At 37.2% G+C, this 19036-nt stretch overlaps 3 protein-coding genes across 3 annotated transcripts; 1 reads left to right on the top strand and 2 right to left on the bottom strand.

Annotated features, from left to right (window-relative positions):
- Positions 1–1128: 1128 nt before the first annotated feature.
- LOC116015520 (NADH dehydrogenase [ubiquinone] 1 alpha subcomplex subunit 13-B) lies at positions 1129–3803 on the bottom strand. Its single transcript, XM_031255619.1, has 3 exons — positions 3490–3803; positions 1668–1739; positions 1129–1581 (listed from the first exon to the last, which is right to left on the bottom strand). Exons 1-3 carry the CDS (start codon positions 3702–3704, stop codon positions 1437–1439), a joined length of 432 nt encoding a protein of 143 aa, XP_031111479.1. The 5' UTR covers positions 3705–3803; the 3' UTR covers positions 1129–1436.
- Positions 3804–4149: 346 nt separating this feature from the next.
- LOC116015503 (chaperonin CPN60, mitochondrial) lies at positions 4150–8940 on the top strand. Its single transcript, XM_031255596.1, has 17 exons — positions 4150–4304; positions 4413–4437; positions 4534–4665; positions 5497–5656; positions 5799–5974; positions 6154–6249; positions 6496–6600; positions 6695–6781; positions 6877–6966; positions 7049–7129; positions 7223–7291; positions 7500–7577; positions 7684–7779; positions 7864–8067; positions 8210–8315; positions 8427–8505; positions 8581–8940. Exons 1-17 carry the CDS (start codon positions 4267–4269, stop codon positions 8696–8698), a joined length of 1740 nt encoding a protein of 579 aa, XP_031111456.1. The 5' UTR covers positions 4150–4266; the 3' UTR covers positions 8699–8940.
- Positions 8941–9630: 690 nt separating this feature from the next.
- On the bottom strand, positions 9631–14844 carry LOC116014000 (protein PAM71-homolog, chloroplastic). The gene is made up of 11 exons (XM_031253982.1): positions 14784–14844; positions 14452–14655; positions 12831–12960; positions 12446–12629; positions 11820–11867; positions 11251–11347; positions 10823–10965; positions 10673–10738; positions 10539–10589; positions 10160–10264; positions 9631–10074 (listed from the first exon to the last, which is right to left on the bottom strand). Exons 2-11 carry the CDS (start codon positions 14597–14599, stop codon positions 10009–10011), a joined length of 1038 nt encoding a protein of 345 aa, XP_031109842.1. The 5' UTR covers positions 14600–14655; positions 14784–14844; the 3' UTR covers positions 9631–10008.
- Positions 14845–19036: the final 4192 nt, after the last annotated feature.

Genomic DNA, 19036 nt, shown 5'->3' on the forward strand with positions numbered 1-19036 from the left:
CAAGCTCAACAGTTTGGGCTTTTTCTTAGATTTATTTATTTTTAAGATCGAGTTAATACCCAATATAGTCATTGACTATAGTGGTTTTACTCTATTTAGTTCTAAATGACTTTTTGTGCTCAATTTAGTCTTCGACTTTGATAGTTTTATCCAATTTAGTCCTTTGTTAAAAATTATGTTAGCGGACGGTTAGAAATAAGGTCCTAATGATAATTTATTATCCTTCATCCCATTTGGGATGAACATTCTTCTTCCCCTTATTAAGATCCATGCAGAAATGTAAATCTTTTATTCTGTATTTATTTATTTAGGGTTGATGTTCATTTGGTACAAAAATTTACATTTCTGTGTTGATCTTAATAAGGGGAAGAAAAATGAACCATCCCAAATGAGATGAAGGATAAGAAATTACCATTAGGACCCTATTTTTAACGGCCAACTAACAGAATTTTTAACAAAGGACTAAATTGGGTAAAACCATCAAAGTCAAGGAGTAAATTGAGCACAAAAGGTCATTTAGGACTAAATTGAGTAAAACCACTATAGTCAAGGACTATGTATTAACTCTTTTATGATCCAACAAGGGAGAATTTGATATTTGCATGAAAGGACAATATCCGCGTGAGTGCTTGGAACCGAGGCAGTGGGGGTTTGAACCCAGTTATAGTACCTGTGTTCTAGTCCATTTTGAAGAATACCCATACCGCAATTTACCTCTACCAAACTAACCAAAGCCTCGGGGCAGAAGTGGGAGAGGGTCTCAAAAACAACCTAAATCCCCAGAAATGTAACCAGTATGCGTCNATTTGCATGAAAGGACAATATCCGCGTGAGTGCTTGGAACCGAGGCAGTGGGGGTTTGAACCCAGTTATAGTACCTGTGTTCTAGTCCATTTTGAAGAATACCCATACCGCAATTTACCTCTACCAAACTAACCAAAGCCTCGGGGCAGAAGTGGGAGAGGGTCTCAAAAACAACCTAAATCCCCAGAAATGTAACCAGTATGCGTCCTGTCTTGCTTGATAACACAACCTAAATCACCAGGGCCATCAAAATGCACGAGGAATATGTTGTTTTAAAATGAGTAGGCAACTAACCGGAAAACCTTAAAAGTGGCAAGGCCAGGGTCAATCCAATTTAGTTCACTTTAAATTCTCATAAACCAAAAAAAAAGTCCAGAAAATCATGTATGGTAGTGACTCATACTCATTACATAAAATGATCTCCGGTAAGAAGAGTATATTTATGCTCCCAAATCTCATGAGAATACGTTAAATTATTTTAAAAGAAAACTACACGGTTCATGGTTGTTTTGAACAATTTGGACACAAGTCGAAGGTACATTATTACTTGCGCACCCAAAGACAGCACAAACTTCAATGACTGGAAAAAGTTTGCTGTTGCTTCTGCAAATCCAGCAGGATAATATAAGATCTTACCAGACATCAGGTCGAAGCTCTCCGGTAGCTGGGGGCATCCATCTTCCCGAGTTGTACACACTCTCGCCCACTTTCCAACCAGGAACATCCTTCATAATTCTCGCCTCTTCTTCTAGATACTTCCTCCATTCTTTGACAAATCTAAAGACATAAAATCCAAAGTGCATTGGTTAATAAGTTATAAAGCGTATTCTGGAAGGCAGAGAAAAGCCCAAACTGCTGCTAACCTTTCATCCTCTTCAGCTTGTAACATGGGCAATATGGCTCTTCGAGCAGCATATTTTTCTTCCTTTATTGCCCTACAGAATACCAAGATCATGTTACAGTTCAACAGCCATTTTTCCTATTTTTCAATGACCAAAAAGCCTAGTACTCTGTAATTTAATTATGATTCTTAAACAAAAAGTTCGCAATCATCACATCATTGGAGCGAACCAGTGGATAAACCAGAATGCCAAGATGCAAATACAATGGATAATCAGAAGCTGAGAACCATCAAGCACAATGGAATGGTGCCATTCATCTGATAACTACCAAGATATGAAAAAACAAAAGAAGATGCAATAATAGGTGGGTGGAAAGTGTAAACAACAAAAAGCTGTTCACTGTCAACATTACAAACAGTAATATATGTAATCAGTGGATTTGGTCAAAATACAGAGTGGCAATCTATAGGTTTAGCAAGTTCATCTGTGCATTCATATGTAAGTATGCTAGCTTGATCTACATATAAAGAAACCACATGAAACACGGACCTTATCAGCTACACATTTTAAATCAGACATTTCCTAAAACTTATATCACTTTGTAAAATAATAGGGATTTCATAATCTGTAGTGACAATTTAAAAATATCTGAGATGATTCATAGAATACTTTAAAGCTGCTAGTTCAGCAGTTTCATTTTCTACTGAAATCTAAGAATTCTTGGAACTTCTATCACTTTGTTGTAGAACAGACATTATAGAGACTAATAATTTTTCAATCCAAGGGTCTTTAGACAATTCAACTAAAATTTAAAGCCTCTATGATAACATGTAGTAATATATATGGCAACTATATGTAAGTTTTTATCTCTCCAACCCCTCCCTCCAACAAACAAAGAGGGGAGGGAAAAAATTTAGATCCTTACAAATCCCTTTAATCTAGTTTTTCTAGTTTTGGCAATCTATGGAAGGTTATATACTTCCCACCAGAGTTTTAAATAAATATCCTCCACACAGTAGGCACTCTCTGTTTTGAGTCTATTTTCACTTCAATTTATTTTTTAATCTATATCAAGCAATACATCTTTATTGTGCCATGCTATTAAAGAAATATTCTCAACTATCAAAAAAAGAGAAGGGATGTTAAAAAAGGTTCTTAGATATGGAATACAAAGTTGCACAATCAGATTGCTATTGGAAAAATACATGCCTCCATTTTTTGTGTAGTCTCTTTTTAGGATCATGATTTGAGTTAAACTCATCTACACACAGTGCACTAAAACTAGATAAGTAACTGTATTGAAGCATGAAGTCAATAGCAACCCTAATACCCAGACCGTATACCTTAAGGACTGCAGCTACAATAAAGACTCAATATCCGTGCAACTACTTTTATGCCTCATGTTCTCCAGGTTACAGTCTCTCTTTTCATTGGTTATTTCTTTCAGATTTCTCCCCATAACATATCTTATCCCACTCCCTGCTCAAAAATCAAAGGGGAATTTGTATGGAAACATCCATGTGATGGCACATTGTATCCTAATATGATCAAGGCGGCACTTTTATGGCTGCCTGTACCTTATTAGACAAGATTTTCATAATTTCACATAAAAAACATTGAAAGTTGATTCAGTAGTGAATAGAATTCATCAATCCCCTAGACCTATCTTTCAAGAAATAATTCACTTAACGATGCACAAACATAATCCTCAACTGAAATGATAAAAATCACAATCAAATCACCACTTAAAATACAAATGATGATCAATAAATATCTTCATTATCCAAATTAAACGCGATCCAGATCAAATCAAAGATCCGATCTTTACATATACACGTGGTACCTGCGCTTCTTGTTGCCTTGGCCGACCTGATACATGCCCCAAGAGAAGGCGCCGAAAGCAGTGAGGAAAATGGCCATGGCGCTGGGGCCAGTGTTGGGAATTCGGCGGGCGAACCTGACCGGAGCGAAACCTCCAGGCGGAGGTCCGTCTTGTAGAAGTGGCATGTCCTTCACGCTGGCCATGCCCGGCTTCTTCCTTATCATTGCCTCCGTCATCTTTGCTCTGTGATCTCCCTCAACAATGGAGGAGCTACAAAACTATAAGTGGGGGTGAGTGACACAGAGTTGAGAGGGAAATTAACGAGAGATTCGACCCGACCCGATTGGACTGTTGGAGATTAGGGCGCGTGACCCCCAAAATGTTCTACCAACAAAAGTACGGATTTTTTTAATTTTTTTTTAAAAAAAATACAACTGACCTTATTAATATTTTTTCAAATTATTAAAGCACAAATGGTCAATTCATTTCTACTGAAGTACTGAGCACAAGGTACTTGACTAATTTTATTTATTTTGTTAATAACTTCGATATATGATTATATATTATAATTAAAATAATTAATAATATATAATTATTTTGAGAAAGAAATAAGTAACGAAGGATAAACCCTAAAAGCCCTAGGAGGTGCATTTCTAGACTCTTCTCTTCCGCTATTCATATATATACTGAGTATAACAGCTATTCAACCCGATCTCTACTCTCATCCTTCTCCATCTGTGCGCTTCCTCATTGACAAACTCTGACGAAGCGTATCTACTCATTACCAATACATAAATCATGCATCGTTTCTTATCGAACATTGCCTCCAAAGCCAGGTACTTTTTTTTTTTTTTTTTTTTTTTGGCATTTCGTATTATCTTTTCTTTCTGAGATTATAGTGATGCAATCTGCATTTGGCTTTAAACGCTTTCTTGAATGTGCAGGGTTGCGAAAAACAGCTCCCAGCAGGTACCTATATTTCGTTGTTTTGTTTTGTGTTGAAAGTTGGTCTGAATGTGTTATGACCTGTGAATTTTATTCAATCCTGGAATTTTCGGTTTGTAGGTTTCTAGTAGGTTAGGCTGGAGCAGAAATTATGCTGCTAAGGATATTAGATTTGGAGTGGAGGCTCGGGCCTTGATGCTTCAGGGTGTAGAAGAACTTGCTGATGCAGTTAAAGTTACTATGGGTCCCAAGGTACCTTTTTGTAGTTTGGGAGATTGATGATTTGAATATATTGCGTGTCTTTGGTTTAACTCAAAAAAGTTTGATTTTTATTGGCATTAGTTGTTAGTATTGTAATTTGTAAGCGATTTTGTGTGTGTGATATACATGTATCATTATGTGTATGTATACTAATTGTTTTGTTTTTGAGGCATTTTGTGCTGGGAAAATTTTGTTTTTCTACATCCACATTCTTTCTGTTGTTAAACTCTCTGTTATATCAATGTGATGAGTATGGTTGAAATAATTGAGAATGCTGTAGAATATTAGCAAACTATATCCATATATGGCTGTGCTAGTGATTTGTTTAATCTCTGCATTATGGGAATTCTTAAATGTATTGGAATTTGAAATATTGTTAGTTAACAAATCCTATAGGTTGCTTGGTGTTGCTCATCTACAGGATTTCATTAACATCAGTTTTTGGATTTTTGGCTAAACTTGATGTTAAGCTTCGCTATCTGGTTGACAGAATTGATGTGTTTCTGATCAACTCGTTCCCTTGAAGCAAAAGTGAGTGTGCTGCCCTTCTACAATCTCTCCTTGGCATTTTTGCATATGGAGAACACTGGGGCAGCTACATTTTAATATTTTATTCACTCCCATGTTTTAATTTATTGTGTGTGATAGAGAGGCCAGTATTATTTTTACATTTGCAAGATACTGTTGTTAGTGTTATTTACTGTTTTTAATGTTGAGTCCGTGGTCATGAATATGAACCTGTACCACACCCCACTGCCATTTTAGTACGGAGTAATAGATTGTTGACTGGTTCTACGTATTTGTTTTGTTTTGTTTATGAAGGGACGTAATGTTGTTATTGAACAAAGTTGGGGTGCCCCTAAAGTAACAAAAGATGGTGTCACAGTTGCGAAAAGTGTTGAATTCAACAACAAGGTGAAGAATGTTGGTGCGAGCCTTGTAAAGCAGGTCGCTAATGCTACTAATGATGTTGCTGGTGATGGTAAGTCCAATATAAATATCTTATTGGAGGATTATGTTGCAGATACTTATTATTCTTTAATATATTGTTGCTTCATGTCTAAAGTTCACCTTTGCATATGTGGTTTACATGCTTACTTTATGATGTCTTCTTCCCTTTACAGGTACCACTTGTGCAACTGTCCTCACGCGGGCTATATTTGCTGAAGGCTGTAAGTCAGTTGCAGCTGGCATGAATGCAATGGATCTTAGACGTGGTATCACCATGGCTGTTGATTCTGTGGTAACAAACCTGAAGAGTAGAGCACGGATGATAAGTACATCAGAAGAAATTGCACAGGTATTATCATTGGCCATTATATGCTGTATACTAGCACATGACATCCTGACCCAACTTTATTTTGACCTCCTACTGGTCATTTGACATAAATTTATAGAAATATTTAAGAGAGATGTAAGTTCTCTTCTTGTGCTGCAACCTCTAGCAGTTTTCAACAGGGCTTATAATTACATTTTCAGGTTGGTACAATTTCCGCAAATGGGGAAAGAGAAATTGGCGAGTTGATTGCAAAGGCTATGGAGAAAGTTGGCAAGGAAGGAGTGATCACAATTCAAGTTAGTGCTTGGTGTTTCCTGTTTCCTGCAGTATTACTGGCCATTAATTTACTTTCAATTGCAATTCTTTTTTCCAATTATATCTGATACTACTTGGACCAGTGCTGGGTGATATTACTAGAATGCATTTAATGGTCAATTATCCCTGCGCCTGTAATCTGAAGCGTTTGTGATGTCTAATCCAAGTATTAATCTTCTATGTAACATTACCATGCCTGACAATTTTGATCTTGATTGCTGTTATAGGATGGAAAGACATTATTCAATGAGTTAGAAGTTGTTGAGGGGATGAAGCTTGATAGGGGCTACATCTCCCCATATTTTATTACCAATCCAAAGAACCAAAAATGTGTAAGTCTTTTCAATCTTATACTTTGCATGCTACACATCATTATGATTTATTTAGTTAGCGTGATGGTGAGCTGATCACTATGTTGATTTGCAGGAGTTGGATGACCCTCTTATTTTAATACATGAGAAGAAAATCTCAAGCATAAATGCTATTGTAAAAATCTTAGAGTTGGCTTTGAAGGTATTCTTCCTTTACTAAGGTTGATATGAAGTACTTGCACTGACAGTTTACCATTGAGATGCATGGCACTATGGCTTAATTTGGTCTTATTGCAGAAACAAAGATCTCTCTTGATTGTAGCTGAAGATGTGGACAGTGATGCCCTTGCAACTCTTATTCTAAACAAACTTCGTGTTGGAGTCAAGGTATTACTTTGCAACTATTAGAGTAGTTTCTCTTGCTGTTAGCAATTTGACTTTTGATCTGAAGTAATTGGCTTGTATGCAGGTTTGTGCCATAAAAGCCCCTGGCTTTGGTGAGAACAGGAAGGCCAATCTTCAAGATCTTGCTACTTTAACTGGAGGCCAAGTGAGAACTGAGACCACCCCTGCCCTGTGATGCATTTGCACATTTATACATAGTTGTATGCCTTAGATTCACTGTTTGTATTCTACATGACAGGTCATAACAGAAGAGCTTGGATTAAACATTGAAAATTTGGATATGGAAATGCTAGGGACATGCAAAAAGGTAAACTTGCACCAGGTTTTGAAAGCTTATACATAGTTGTATGCCTTAGATTCACTGTTTTTATTCTGTCTTTTCTGGGATATTATGTTTCTTGATAATTTCTTGAAGTAGAGATGAACTTCATTTTCTTGGTTTGCATCTCTAAATAAGTTGATAAAACAGTCTTATTTCTGTGGCCTGTTAGTAATGAAGTTTACTATTGTTCCAGGTCACTGTATCAAAGGATGATACTGTTGTTCTTGATGGTGCGGGAGAGAAGACATCTATTGAGGAAAGATGTGAGCAGGTTTGTATTGCCATGATGAATTAGTAATGTGAACTGGAAGACTGCTGGTTTGCTGTCAAGCATTTAGTAGGTTTTATTGATTAAATTTGGTGTTCATTGATGCCAGATCCGATCAGCTATTGAATTAAGCACATCTGATTATGACAAGGAGAAGTTACAAGAAAGACTAGCTAAGCTCTCTGGTGGTGTGGCTGTATTAAAGGTTTGACCTTGTTTGCCTGCTTTTTGTCTTTCTTGACACTAAATGTGGCTATTTCATTGTAGTTATCGTCATTTTCTTGCACAGATCGGAGGGGCCAGTGAAGCTGAGGTTGGTGAGAAGAAAGATAGAGTTACTGATGCACTAAATGCCACCAAAGCAGCTGTTGAGGAAGGAATTGTACCTGGTGGTGGTGTTGCTCTTCTCTTTGCCTCAAAAGAATTGGATAAGCTCCCAACAGCTAACTTTGATCAGAAGATTGGTGTTCAAATTATTCAGAATGCCCTGAAGGTTTGTAGTGTTTACCCTTTTTATGGCTTAGAATCAGAATTTCATGTTCTCAAGCCTCAACAACAGGATATATTTCCCTCATTCAAATTGTCAGTGGCAGTCCCCTCTTGAAAGTTAACTGAACTGTATAACCCCATTGCAGACACCAGTGCACACAATAGCCTCTAATGCTGGCGTAGAGGGAGCTGTTGTTGTTGGTAAACTTCTCGAGCAAGATAACGCTGATCTTGGATATGATGCAGCAAAAGGTATATATATGCACTTGCTAACTAACAAAAAGAATGAAACCATGATTACTTTATAAAGCACAAAAGATGCTGTAGTGTATGTACTTAGATTGTTTGTTTTATATGCAACAGGTGAATATGTCGATATGGTTAAGGCAGGTATTATTGACCCGGTGAAAGTTATAAGAACAGCCTTGGTTGATGCTGCTAGGTATGTTGAACTCCGTTACTTTTGTCATAAGCACGCTTCTGCTACATTGCTTATTAATCGCGTGTGTTTCTGCAGTGTATCTTCTCTCTTGACAACCACAGAGGCGGTGGTCGTTGAGCTTCCAAAGGACGAGAAGGAAACTCCAGCTGGTATGGGCGGTGGCATGGGCGGAATGGGTGGTATGGACTATTGATAGGATCCATAATCCCCACCTAGTCAAGCTGCCTAAACACATAATTCTTTAACTCTCACAAATAAAAGAATCTAGGGTTCATCCCATTTTGGCAAAGACTAGAGGTGTTCCTGTAATCTAGTAACATATCCAAACCAGACTTGATGGTTTTCCATGATGAGGAAATTGTAATTTTTGTCCTTGACGGCTCGGATTCTAATTATTCTTGTTAACAAAGCCTTTTACTCTGTTTCAAAGTGAAATTTACCTAAGGCCTTACCCAATAGTTGATTTTGGGGGGGTTTTTAGAATAGTAAAAACTAAGGTGGAGGTTTTTAAACAAATGTGGGGTTGAGTTTTTACAAAGTTATTTCTCTTGCAAATTGTGGGATTTTGGCAGTGGGGATTGGGGAGTGAGATATTGCCTTCACTGAGGATTGAACTCACTTCTTCTTATGTGGGGGTGTAATTGGGTGTTATTAGACCACAAGGTCTTTGGCAAAATTTTCTTTTTTTTTAATCACACTTGTAAAATTTTTTCAAAAATTGACCACTATTGACTTTCTAGGCACCTCGCCACCTAACAGCCTAGTTGTCACCTAGGCGATGAGTGTGTGTGTGTGTGTGTATATATATTATAACTTGGGTCAAATTTGAGGTTTAGTACGAGTTAGGCGTCCAAGATGTTGCTTAGATGCTTAAGTTCGCTCGCTCATCTCAGGCGAGGCAATCACCTTAGGCGTCCGGTCTTCAGTGACCGGACGTTTAGGGCGCGTCCGGTCTCCACTAACTGAATGCTTAGACGACACATTAACTATATGATAGTAGTTGTGAATTTCTCTTTGTCATCCAAAAAAGAATACAGTTGCAAAGAATTTTGAATTGCTTTGTCACTTTGTGATAAAAGTTCAGCTTGGCTTGTGAATGATATAAAACAAGAGCCATGCACAATATACCGAAAGCTTCTGCATTAGTTCTTTAGTACAGACAATAATTGGCTTCCTTATTATCAAATAAAACATCAAACAGGACATGAACTAACAAATATCAGCTCATTTCCAACATTCAATTCAATAAGGTACAAAGATTAATGATACCAGAAACATAAACTGTGCCGAAATACAGTTGGGTATGGGAAGGTATATGCCCTAAATTACCTCATATTGCAGCTTAGGTCTCTAACATGGTTACTTCTTCCTTTCATGGATGATACAACAGTTCTCTTGTGTGTGTCCCGATTTCTAAGTGTAATGTTCTGGCCTTCGCCTTGAGCATGTCCGTGTCTTCAACAAAAAGAACTTCCTTTTCTTCTTGTGATTTACAAAACTTCCTCAAAAAACCCCGAAGAACGTGGCACCAGCAAAAACCAAAAACAAAGCTCCACCTAGGTAGCCCACCTGATTGTGAGCCAAGCGAGATGCTTAGAAATAAATCCGTTTGCAGATTCACAAATTCTTTGAAGTTCAAATTTTCTTTGCTTACCAGCTTTTCAGAAATGTAGTTGGCAAGAAACGCGCCTCCTAGTATTGCGAGAGATGTTGCAACCAAGTGTCCAGCAATAGCACCACCCGCAACTCCCCACGGAGACTGCAAAACAGATCCATTGAAGGGAAAACCAAAAGAAAACTCGCAAATAATTAAAACCTTGTGGTCTAGTGGCACCCGGTGTCCCGGTTTACACTCCCACATGGATGATGGGAGTGGGTTCGAGTCTCAGTGGAGTCAACTGTTGACTCGTTGTGCTTCAGTAGGTTGAGAAAATAGCTATGAACAGATACTACATTGTAACAAAGTCAATAGTACTCAAATAAAAAAAAAAAATCAGACTCTCTATAACTACTTGTGCTCGTAGAAACTATACCTGTGCTGCGCCCAGAGCTATTGTTGCAAGCATAGAGCGGTCTCCCCATTCCTAAAAAGAAAACTAGCAATATTTCTTAACTCGAAAAGTAAGCAGAAGAAAAAAAGCACTCAACTGCTTGAGGAGGCTCTTACAGCAAAAAATACAAGGCTGAATGACTTCCACAGAATTTCAAGTGGATTCGAGAGTCGCTTTGAGGCCTGAAGAAATCAACATCGGTGATTACAATTGAATCTGAGAGAGAAGCAACCAAGGGACATAATGTACTAAATCTAGATAATCACCTTTTCCTTCACAAGTTCCTCAGCCTCAACGTATTCATCACCTGTTTTAACCTCTTCAGATGGAAGTTCCCACGCGTCTTTGATTGACTTGAGGCCAAAGAATACTAGAAGTGCTATTGCTGCATACTCTCCGATAGGCAAGGCTGTCACAAAAATCAAACAATCAGAAATTTTTAACCGTATAAGATGTAAACTATTACATATTTACAATCCTGTTGCATAATATGCTCACGTGATTGAAACCACACTTGTCTTTTTAGAACAGCACAGAAGTGACGGAGAGGGTTTACAGAGGTAAAAATGTGACTCAAATTAGAGGTGTATGCTAATTAAGTTTTGGTCATGTTAAAAAAGTTAGATTAGTTTGATTGATGAAATAATACAAGCAGGTCTGTAGAAGAGAGAAGAAGTCGAGGTCGAGAACTTACTTGTTTGGAACTGTGCTGGCACAGAATGAAAGATCCTTCCTATTACGACAGAGAGGATGGTCATAAGTGAAAGAGCACCCATTGATCCCAGAAGAACCTGACCAATACTTCATCAAAGTAAGAACAAACCCTACTGGCCTACTGCTATCCAATCATGAGATATAAATTGTCGAATGAATTTCACTTCTGAGCAAGATAAACATCTCTAGCATTTTTTGCTTCTTATTGTTTATAATATAATACAAAACTTGTCGTGATCTCTTCAATGTATAATGTCAACATGATTACATGAGTACACAACAACCTCTCTAAACATAAAATTTCCAGGTCAGTTTCTTAAGCATAACCCTTTTTGAAAATAATATAAATTCATATTTTATAGGATGATACGTAGGGACAACTTCTCATTGTTGATTGACATGATATTTTACAATTTTAGCCAATTAAAAGACACATATTTAACGTGAAAAGTTCCACATGACCCAAGTCAGAGAAATCTCAAGTGAAAGTTTTTCGCAAACTAAAACTGAATATTAGAAAGGGGAGAGCAAGATGTTGAGAACTCATACCAATAGTCTTTTGTATTGCATAGCCAATAGTGCAGCAATGAAAAACGTCTGTAAAATTAGAGCAAAAGAAGAATTAACGGAATAGGAATATAGGACATATTCAAAGAGTACCTTAAGTTGCCTTTAATTTAAAGAGATTCTTGATGCTAAATAATTTTCATTCATCAAAGTGCTATTACCTGTTTATTGCAATAACACATATATGAATGAACTAAACTTAACATATATATAATGTATAAATAACTGAAAATTCTCCAATGCAGATTAGTAAAAATACTGACTACTATAAATAGAAATGGTGAAAGTAAATAGTGAAAGTAAAACTATTATTCTATTTACAAAATGCGACCACGCCTTTCTATTTATAGTTGTTGGCATTATTACTATTCGGCATTATAGAATTTCCATATAAATAATTAAATGCACCAATAACACTATTTATCTTTGCTGAGAACAATGCAAAAGAAGTGGCTTAATAGTGTCTAAAGAAAATCAGAATGACCTACATGGATACCAAACATGGAGTTAAAAAGATGTCAATCGAAGAAACACAATACTGAAAACAATAAAAAGCATGTGTTACGACTCAGGATTTTCTATAAACTATAGCAGGTGATTATATATACCTTGTCGCCAATTTCAGATACAAATATCAACGAGAATGCTGCAGTAAAGCCTGACTTCGAAAATGCTGTTAAGATTGACGAAGGTCCTCCTTTTACAAAGGCAATCAGTGAAAATACCAAAGCACATCCACATAGCACTAGAGCTATAGAGAGAGGATAAGGAATTTGATTTGGAAGCTTCTCACTGCCATTCATGAAAGGCAATATATGTTTCAGGCTGAATATCAAGAAAGTTTTAAACTGCATAAAGTACATTATGAAACATATTGAATGAAAGTGTATATGACATCATCAGAGAAGGCAAAAAGTCATTTGTTTGGAAGCTTCTCAGTGCCATTCATGAAAGGCAATAAGTGTATATGACATCATCGTTGTTTAGACTCACTCTTTAGCTGAAGTATCTATAGGTGGCTCACTGAATTCTTCATAACCCCCTGATCCAATGCCAACATTAGATGCATGTGATGTTGTTCTGCAGTGCCTCCAGTGCAGCTTAGGCAGCTCCGACCTTCTTACTACAAATCAGGGTTAATGCAAATCAACTTGATGTGCTAATAAAAAAAAATTACCACAACCCAATCATGAATACTTAAAATGGTAATGACCTTAGAAAATTTTAAAATTAGGAAATAAAATTATCTAAGAATGAATCAGCACCCTGGCTTAGCAAGCAATTTCTCACACATTCAAGGAACAGTGAAACAAATAAAAACTTGTTTATAAAAAGATCTAACAGATGGCATGCCTTTATCTTTCATATGAAACATAAGCCAAAAGCAGAACTTCTTGCAGGATACCATTCAAAGTCTCTTCAGAACAGTGCTTTACTACAGTGTACCTATTTAACTAATGGTAGAAATAGATGGCCAGAGAAAGAAAAAAAAGGGCATGGGCTACTTAAATTTCTTAAGACTGTAAAGGGTCAGTAAGGCAGTTTGCAACCCTTCCACCAGTTAAATTCTTTTTATTGGTGTAAAGAAGGATCCTACATGGCTTTAGTATGCATCTAAAATGCTTTTAATTTATGGTGAATAAAAGGATCCTGCGTTTTAGCTACAAACATCAAGGAGCCAAGAATTTTTGTTTTCATTTACCTAAATGCACCAGCAATTAGCACTTGGTGGAAAACAAGTTGTGTTAGCAGTTTAAACTACTAGACTGTGTTAGTTGTTTGTAGAAAGGTGTTTGGTAAAATTAATAGTTTATTAGGAGGTAATATGTAACAAGATTTAAGGATGTGTATATTATAATTTTTTTTATTGATAATAATGTTGTTCCACCCAGAGCTTCGTGTAACTTCATTCCACCCAATATTTCAAGGACATTCTAAACACCTTAACTTCAAAAATAGGAAAACCAAAGGCAGAAGCAGGAATTCATCAGGGCAAAAAAGGATTTTGCTAATTTTTTTCTTCTTCCAATCCACTGATCACAATCGCTACTCAGAGGAGCATTTCTAAATCAGTATTTTGAACCCAAAACACTAAGGGAAACCACGACTTACCAAACACCCACTTTCGCGGTTTAACTGGTCAAATCCACTAACTTTTGCTCAAAATGCTGTTTACCAAACAAGGCCATAATCTAGTATAATTTGACAGTCAGATATACCATGACAGACTCGGTGATGTAATGCAATTCTATGCAGTCTAACACTGGACAAGGCCATGGATGTTCAACAACTTCCAAATGTATAAAAGAGATTTCTATTCAATACACAACTTGTTAACATTAAGGTAAGATCAACGAAGCCATAAAGGTTTCATCTTTAACACATTCCTCAAATTGTTTACAATTAAAGCCAATAATTTCGAACTTACCATCTCAACTCCCGCTAAATTAAGACAAACAGCAATAAAATTCAATAAACTGGAAACGCCCATTTTAACTAGTTTCTAGCTGATGTAAATGCAACTCAGAAAAACCAACCGTTCAACCAAACTACATATTAACAAAAGAAAATGAAACATCATTGAGGTAGAAGAAAAGGGTGTTTAAGAACTTACAGAAAGAGGGTTGTACAAGTGTAGTTCTTGCGGGTACGAAAGGGCACGTAGGCAGAGTGGCAACCAAAGGCAATAAGGGAATCTTAATCGTTGTTCCCTTGGTTGGTGTAATGAAAGGATGAGCATTCCGAAGAACCAAGCCCTGCATTTCTTCTCCAATTCTACTACTAACAAAGGAGTTGTTGCTTACTGTTACAGATTCATCTGTGAAGGGAGGAAGAAGAAGAAGAAGGAAAAGAGAGTTATTACAATGGGAGTCAAAAAGACTGAATTTTTAGAAGAAAATTTTAGAGGCTCTTTCCGGTAAGAGTAGAGAGATGAGAATCCGGTACCGGAACGCTTCAGCTTGCCACGTGCACCAGATAAAGTGGAATGCCCCAGTTGCACTTGCAGTTGATCAAGAAAATTAAGGTAGTACGACGTCGTTTAAATCCCCTTAGCTTAGCTGCTAATAGCATAGTACAAGTGTAACTGTTGATTTTGGGCTAAGGGTGGATTCCTAGAATGTAACCTTTGAGTATTACTTATCTCTTTAATAAAAAACATAAAAATTAGTTTTAGAAAAAGTTAGTGGAACATGTTTTCATATAATAATTAGATACATTTGAGAACTAATTTTTTTTTTAATTGTCAACGGTTAGTTATTCGTTATTAAACTTCTTCAATGTGCCTCTAGTACTTATATATATGTTGAGGGTTTAGATAGTGAAACGAGATTATCTCTCATGCATGTTGTTGGTGGAGACATGCATTGTGAAGCACATATAGACATAGGTTGTTCGTAACATATTTGTTTTAATTTGATCCTCATATCGTCACATCATATCTTAAAACAACCTAAAATCATAAGCGGCCCATCAAAACTTACGTTTTACCATCTTAATAAGAGAACTGTAGTCCATTCATAACCCCTAATAATCCCCCTATAAAGTATAAAATTAAAAACATGTCCATTGCCCACAAAATACTCATCAAGAAACCTCGTTTGAGATCTCAAAAACCAAAACCAAGAGTCTTAATCCTTAAGTATGCATATCCCGATCCAAAGGGTTATTAGCCCCAATGAGTAAAAGAAAGCCCGGAGAATCTGTGGAATTAACTACCAGGCTCACACAACACCGGTATGTATAATAGACTTCCAAAACCTGTCACTATGAATTAATTTCTCAGTCCATACCGGTATATAATAATAAATAAATAATCTTGTGGGAATTAATATCCAGGCCCACACTGGTACGTAATAATAATAAACCTAAAAGGATTAGTCAAGTTGGATAGAGAACATAAATTTCATATTTAGAGGTCACATGTTTGATTATTATACACATATTCTCGGTTAAATATAACTTTTCCTACTACAGTTTACCTTTTTTGCATAGTTTATAGGTTATTATACAGGAACGGGTGCACTACTCTCGAGTAAGGTTTTCATAGTACGATTTACCTCTCTTGCATGGTTTGGAGGTTATTATATAAGAGTGGAATCCCAAGTGTTTCTATATAGTATTGTTATATCTTATTATAAATTTATAATGAAAAAAAGAATTGGTAAAGCTTCTACCAATGTTGCACAAACTCAATATATGTAATGTGCCAAATAGAGACTCTTAATTAATCATGTGTGGGCTGATTCACATCATCCTCCATTCTTGAAAATGATTCGACCTTGAATTAATTAGTTGAATCAACACCCTCTCAAACAAGGACAATAACATTGAGTGTATGGGAAGAAGACATTGTACTTTCTACGAAGACCAACTTTGTAAACATTGTCTCTAATCTTCTCGAACACTTCAAATGACCCATCAGTCCATCACCTCGTGGCTGTAATTTAGACTTTATTTAATTTGTTGTGAAAAATATTCCTTAAATATATATTTAAACCCAATTTTCCAATTGAATCGAATATCACCCGAGTCCCTAATAAAAGTTTGAATATACAATTAAATAACTTCAAACTTCCAAACTTTATAAAAGCTAGAAGCCTAAAACCAAATACACCCATAAATTATAACATGTTTGACAATTTATTCATTACGATGAGAACTGAATATTGTATTGATTCAATTGAACAATTACAATGATGAGGAATAGGAGATATATATACAAGGGGAGTCTCAGGTAGAGTAGAATAGCTAGTCCTAACGTGACTCAAACTCAGAGAGTCCTAATACTCCCCCTCAAGCGCAGGGTAAACTACTAACCTGAAGCTTGTCCCTAAGAAAAGAAAATCTAGGACTAGGCAAAGCTTTTGTAAAGATATCAGCTAATTGATCTTTTGTGGAAATAAAGTTAACCTGAATATCTCCATTGGCAACCCTATCTCTAACAAAGTGGTAGTCAATCTCCACGTGCTTAGTTCTTGCATGAAAAATTGGATTCGCACACATATAAGTAGCACCAAGATTGTCACACCATAATTTGGGAGTAGGGATGCCATCAATTTTGATCTCACGCAGCAAGGACATGATCCATATTACCTCAGCACAAACATCAGCCAAGGCTTTATACTCAGCTTCCGTGGATGATCTTGCAACTGTCTTCTGTTTCTTGCACACCCAAGAGATAAGATTGGTGCCAAGAAACACTGCATACCCACTAGTAGATTTACGGTCCTCAGGACAACCAGCCCAGTCAGAATCAGAGAAAGCATGAAGCTCTCTAGAATTTGACTGAGTTATACGCAAGCCGAATGAGAGGGTGCCTTTGACATACCTGAGCACTCGTTTTAGCTGCTCCCAGTGAGACAATGTTGGAGCATGCATATGTTGACACAATTGATTGACCGCAAAGGATAAGTCTGGCCGTGTAATTGTGAGATACTGGAGAGCACCAGCCAAACTCCTGTATTTCGTTGGATCTTCATATGAATCTAAATTAAGCAATGGAGTTTTCGATGCAGAAATAGGAGTTGCGAGAGGTTTACAATCAGTCATTCCAGCCCGTTTCAAGATGTCTGACATGTACCGCTACTGAGAAAGAATAACACCATTGCTAGTTTTGACTAGCTCAATTCCAAGAAAGAAACCAGGTTCACCAAGATCTCTAATTTTGAAAGCAGTAGACAGTTTAGAGAGTAAATCAGACACTAGTAGCTCATCAGTCCCCATTACCAAAATGTCATCAACATATACTAAAAGATACACACATGCAGAACCACGAGAGTAATAGAATAATGACACATCAGTCTTTGAAGCTATAAACCCAATAGAGAGTAAAAAAGTATGCAGCCGATTAAACCAAGCTCGTGGAGCTTGCTTTAAGCCATATAAGGAACGCTTCAACAGACAAACGTGATCAGGCAATTGAGCATCAGCATACCCGGGTGGTTGACGCATATAAACAGTCTCAGCCAAATCACCATTCAAAAATGCATTGTGTACGTCAAGCTGCCTAACCACCCAACCTGAGGAAATAGCCAAACTCAAAAGCAATTTGACTGTAGTGGGTTTCACAACCGGACTAAAGGTGTCAAAAAAGTCCTGACCAGGAACTTGATTAAACCCTTTCGCCACAAGTCTCGCCTTATGCCTCTCTATTGAACCATCAGCTTTACGTTTAGTATGAAAAACTCACTTACACCCAATCACATTCATACCTGGGCGAGGAGGAACTAGAACCCAAGTCTGATTGTGCAAAAGCACATTGAACTCCAGATCCATTGCCTCTCGCCATTCAGAAAATTTAACTGCATGAGTGTAGCAAGTGGGCTCGGTAGGACAGGCCTGAGCAGAGAGAGCCAAAAGTGGAGCCACAGACCGACTCCTCGTAGCCATTGCATGGGAGCGAACAGTCGGACGTGTGGACTTGCCACGGGGTTGTCCTCTTTGATGAGTAGGAGCAGCAACGGTGGTGACAGGAGAATCAGCCTGAGCAGAATCAGCAAGAGAAGATGGCAATACCTGTAAAACCGATTCAGCCCACGGCTTCTGCATAGAGGGAGGAGATGGCACAACAACCCTACTGACAAAGGGAAACACATTCTCGTCAAAGTGTACATGTCTGCAAATATAAATCTTATTAGTCGTTAAGTCCATGCATCTGTACCCCCTAAAAGACTCAGGATAACCTAAGAAGACACAAGGAGATGACCGATATGACATTTTGTGACGATTATAAGGACGCAAGTGAGGATAACAAAGACAACCAAACACACAAAGAAAAGAGTATGAGGGAGAAGATTTATGCAACAATAAATGAGGACTGGAATTCTGCAAAACACTAGATGACATTCTATTAATCAAGTAAACAGCAGTTTCAAAAGCAAAGTCCTAAAAACGAGATGGAATAGACGCACGAGCCATAAGAGTAAGACCAGTTTCGACAATATGCCTGTGCTTCCTCTCAACACGACCATTCTATTCATGAGTGTAGGCACAGGATTGTCTATGATTAATCCCTAACTGAAGAAGAACAGTATGTAACTTTTTGTATTCAGCTCCTAAGTCAGACTGAATAGTATGTAACTTTTTGTATTCAGCTCCTAAGTCAGACTGAATAGCCTTTAACTTTTTGTATTCAGCTCCTAAGTCAGACTGAATAGCCTTAATTTTGTTGTATTCAGCTCCTAAGTCAGACTGAATAG

Source organism: Ipomoea triloba, chromosome 1 (assembly GCF_003576645.1).
Source record: "Ipomoea triloba cultivar NCNSP0323 chromosome 1, ASM357664v1".
In the NCBI taxonomy this organism is placed as follows: Eukaryota; Viridiplantae; Streptophyta; class Magnoliopsida; order Solanales; family Convolvulaceae; genus Ipomoea; species Ipomoea triloba.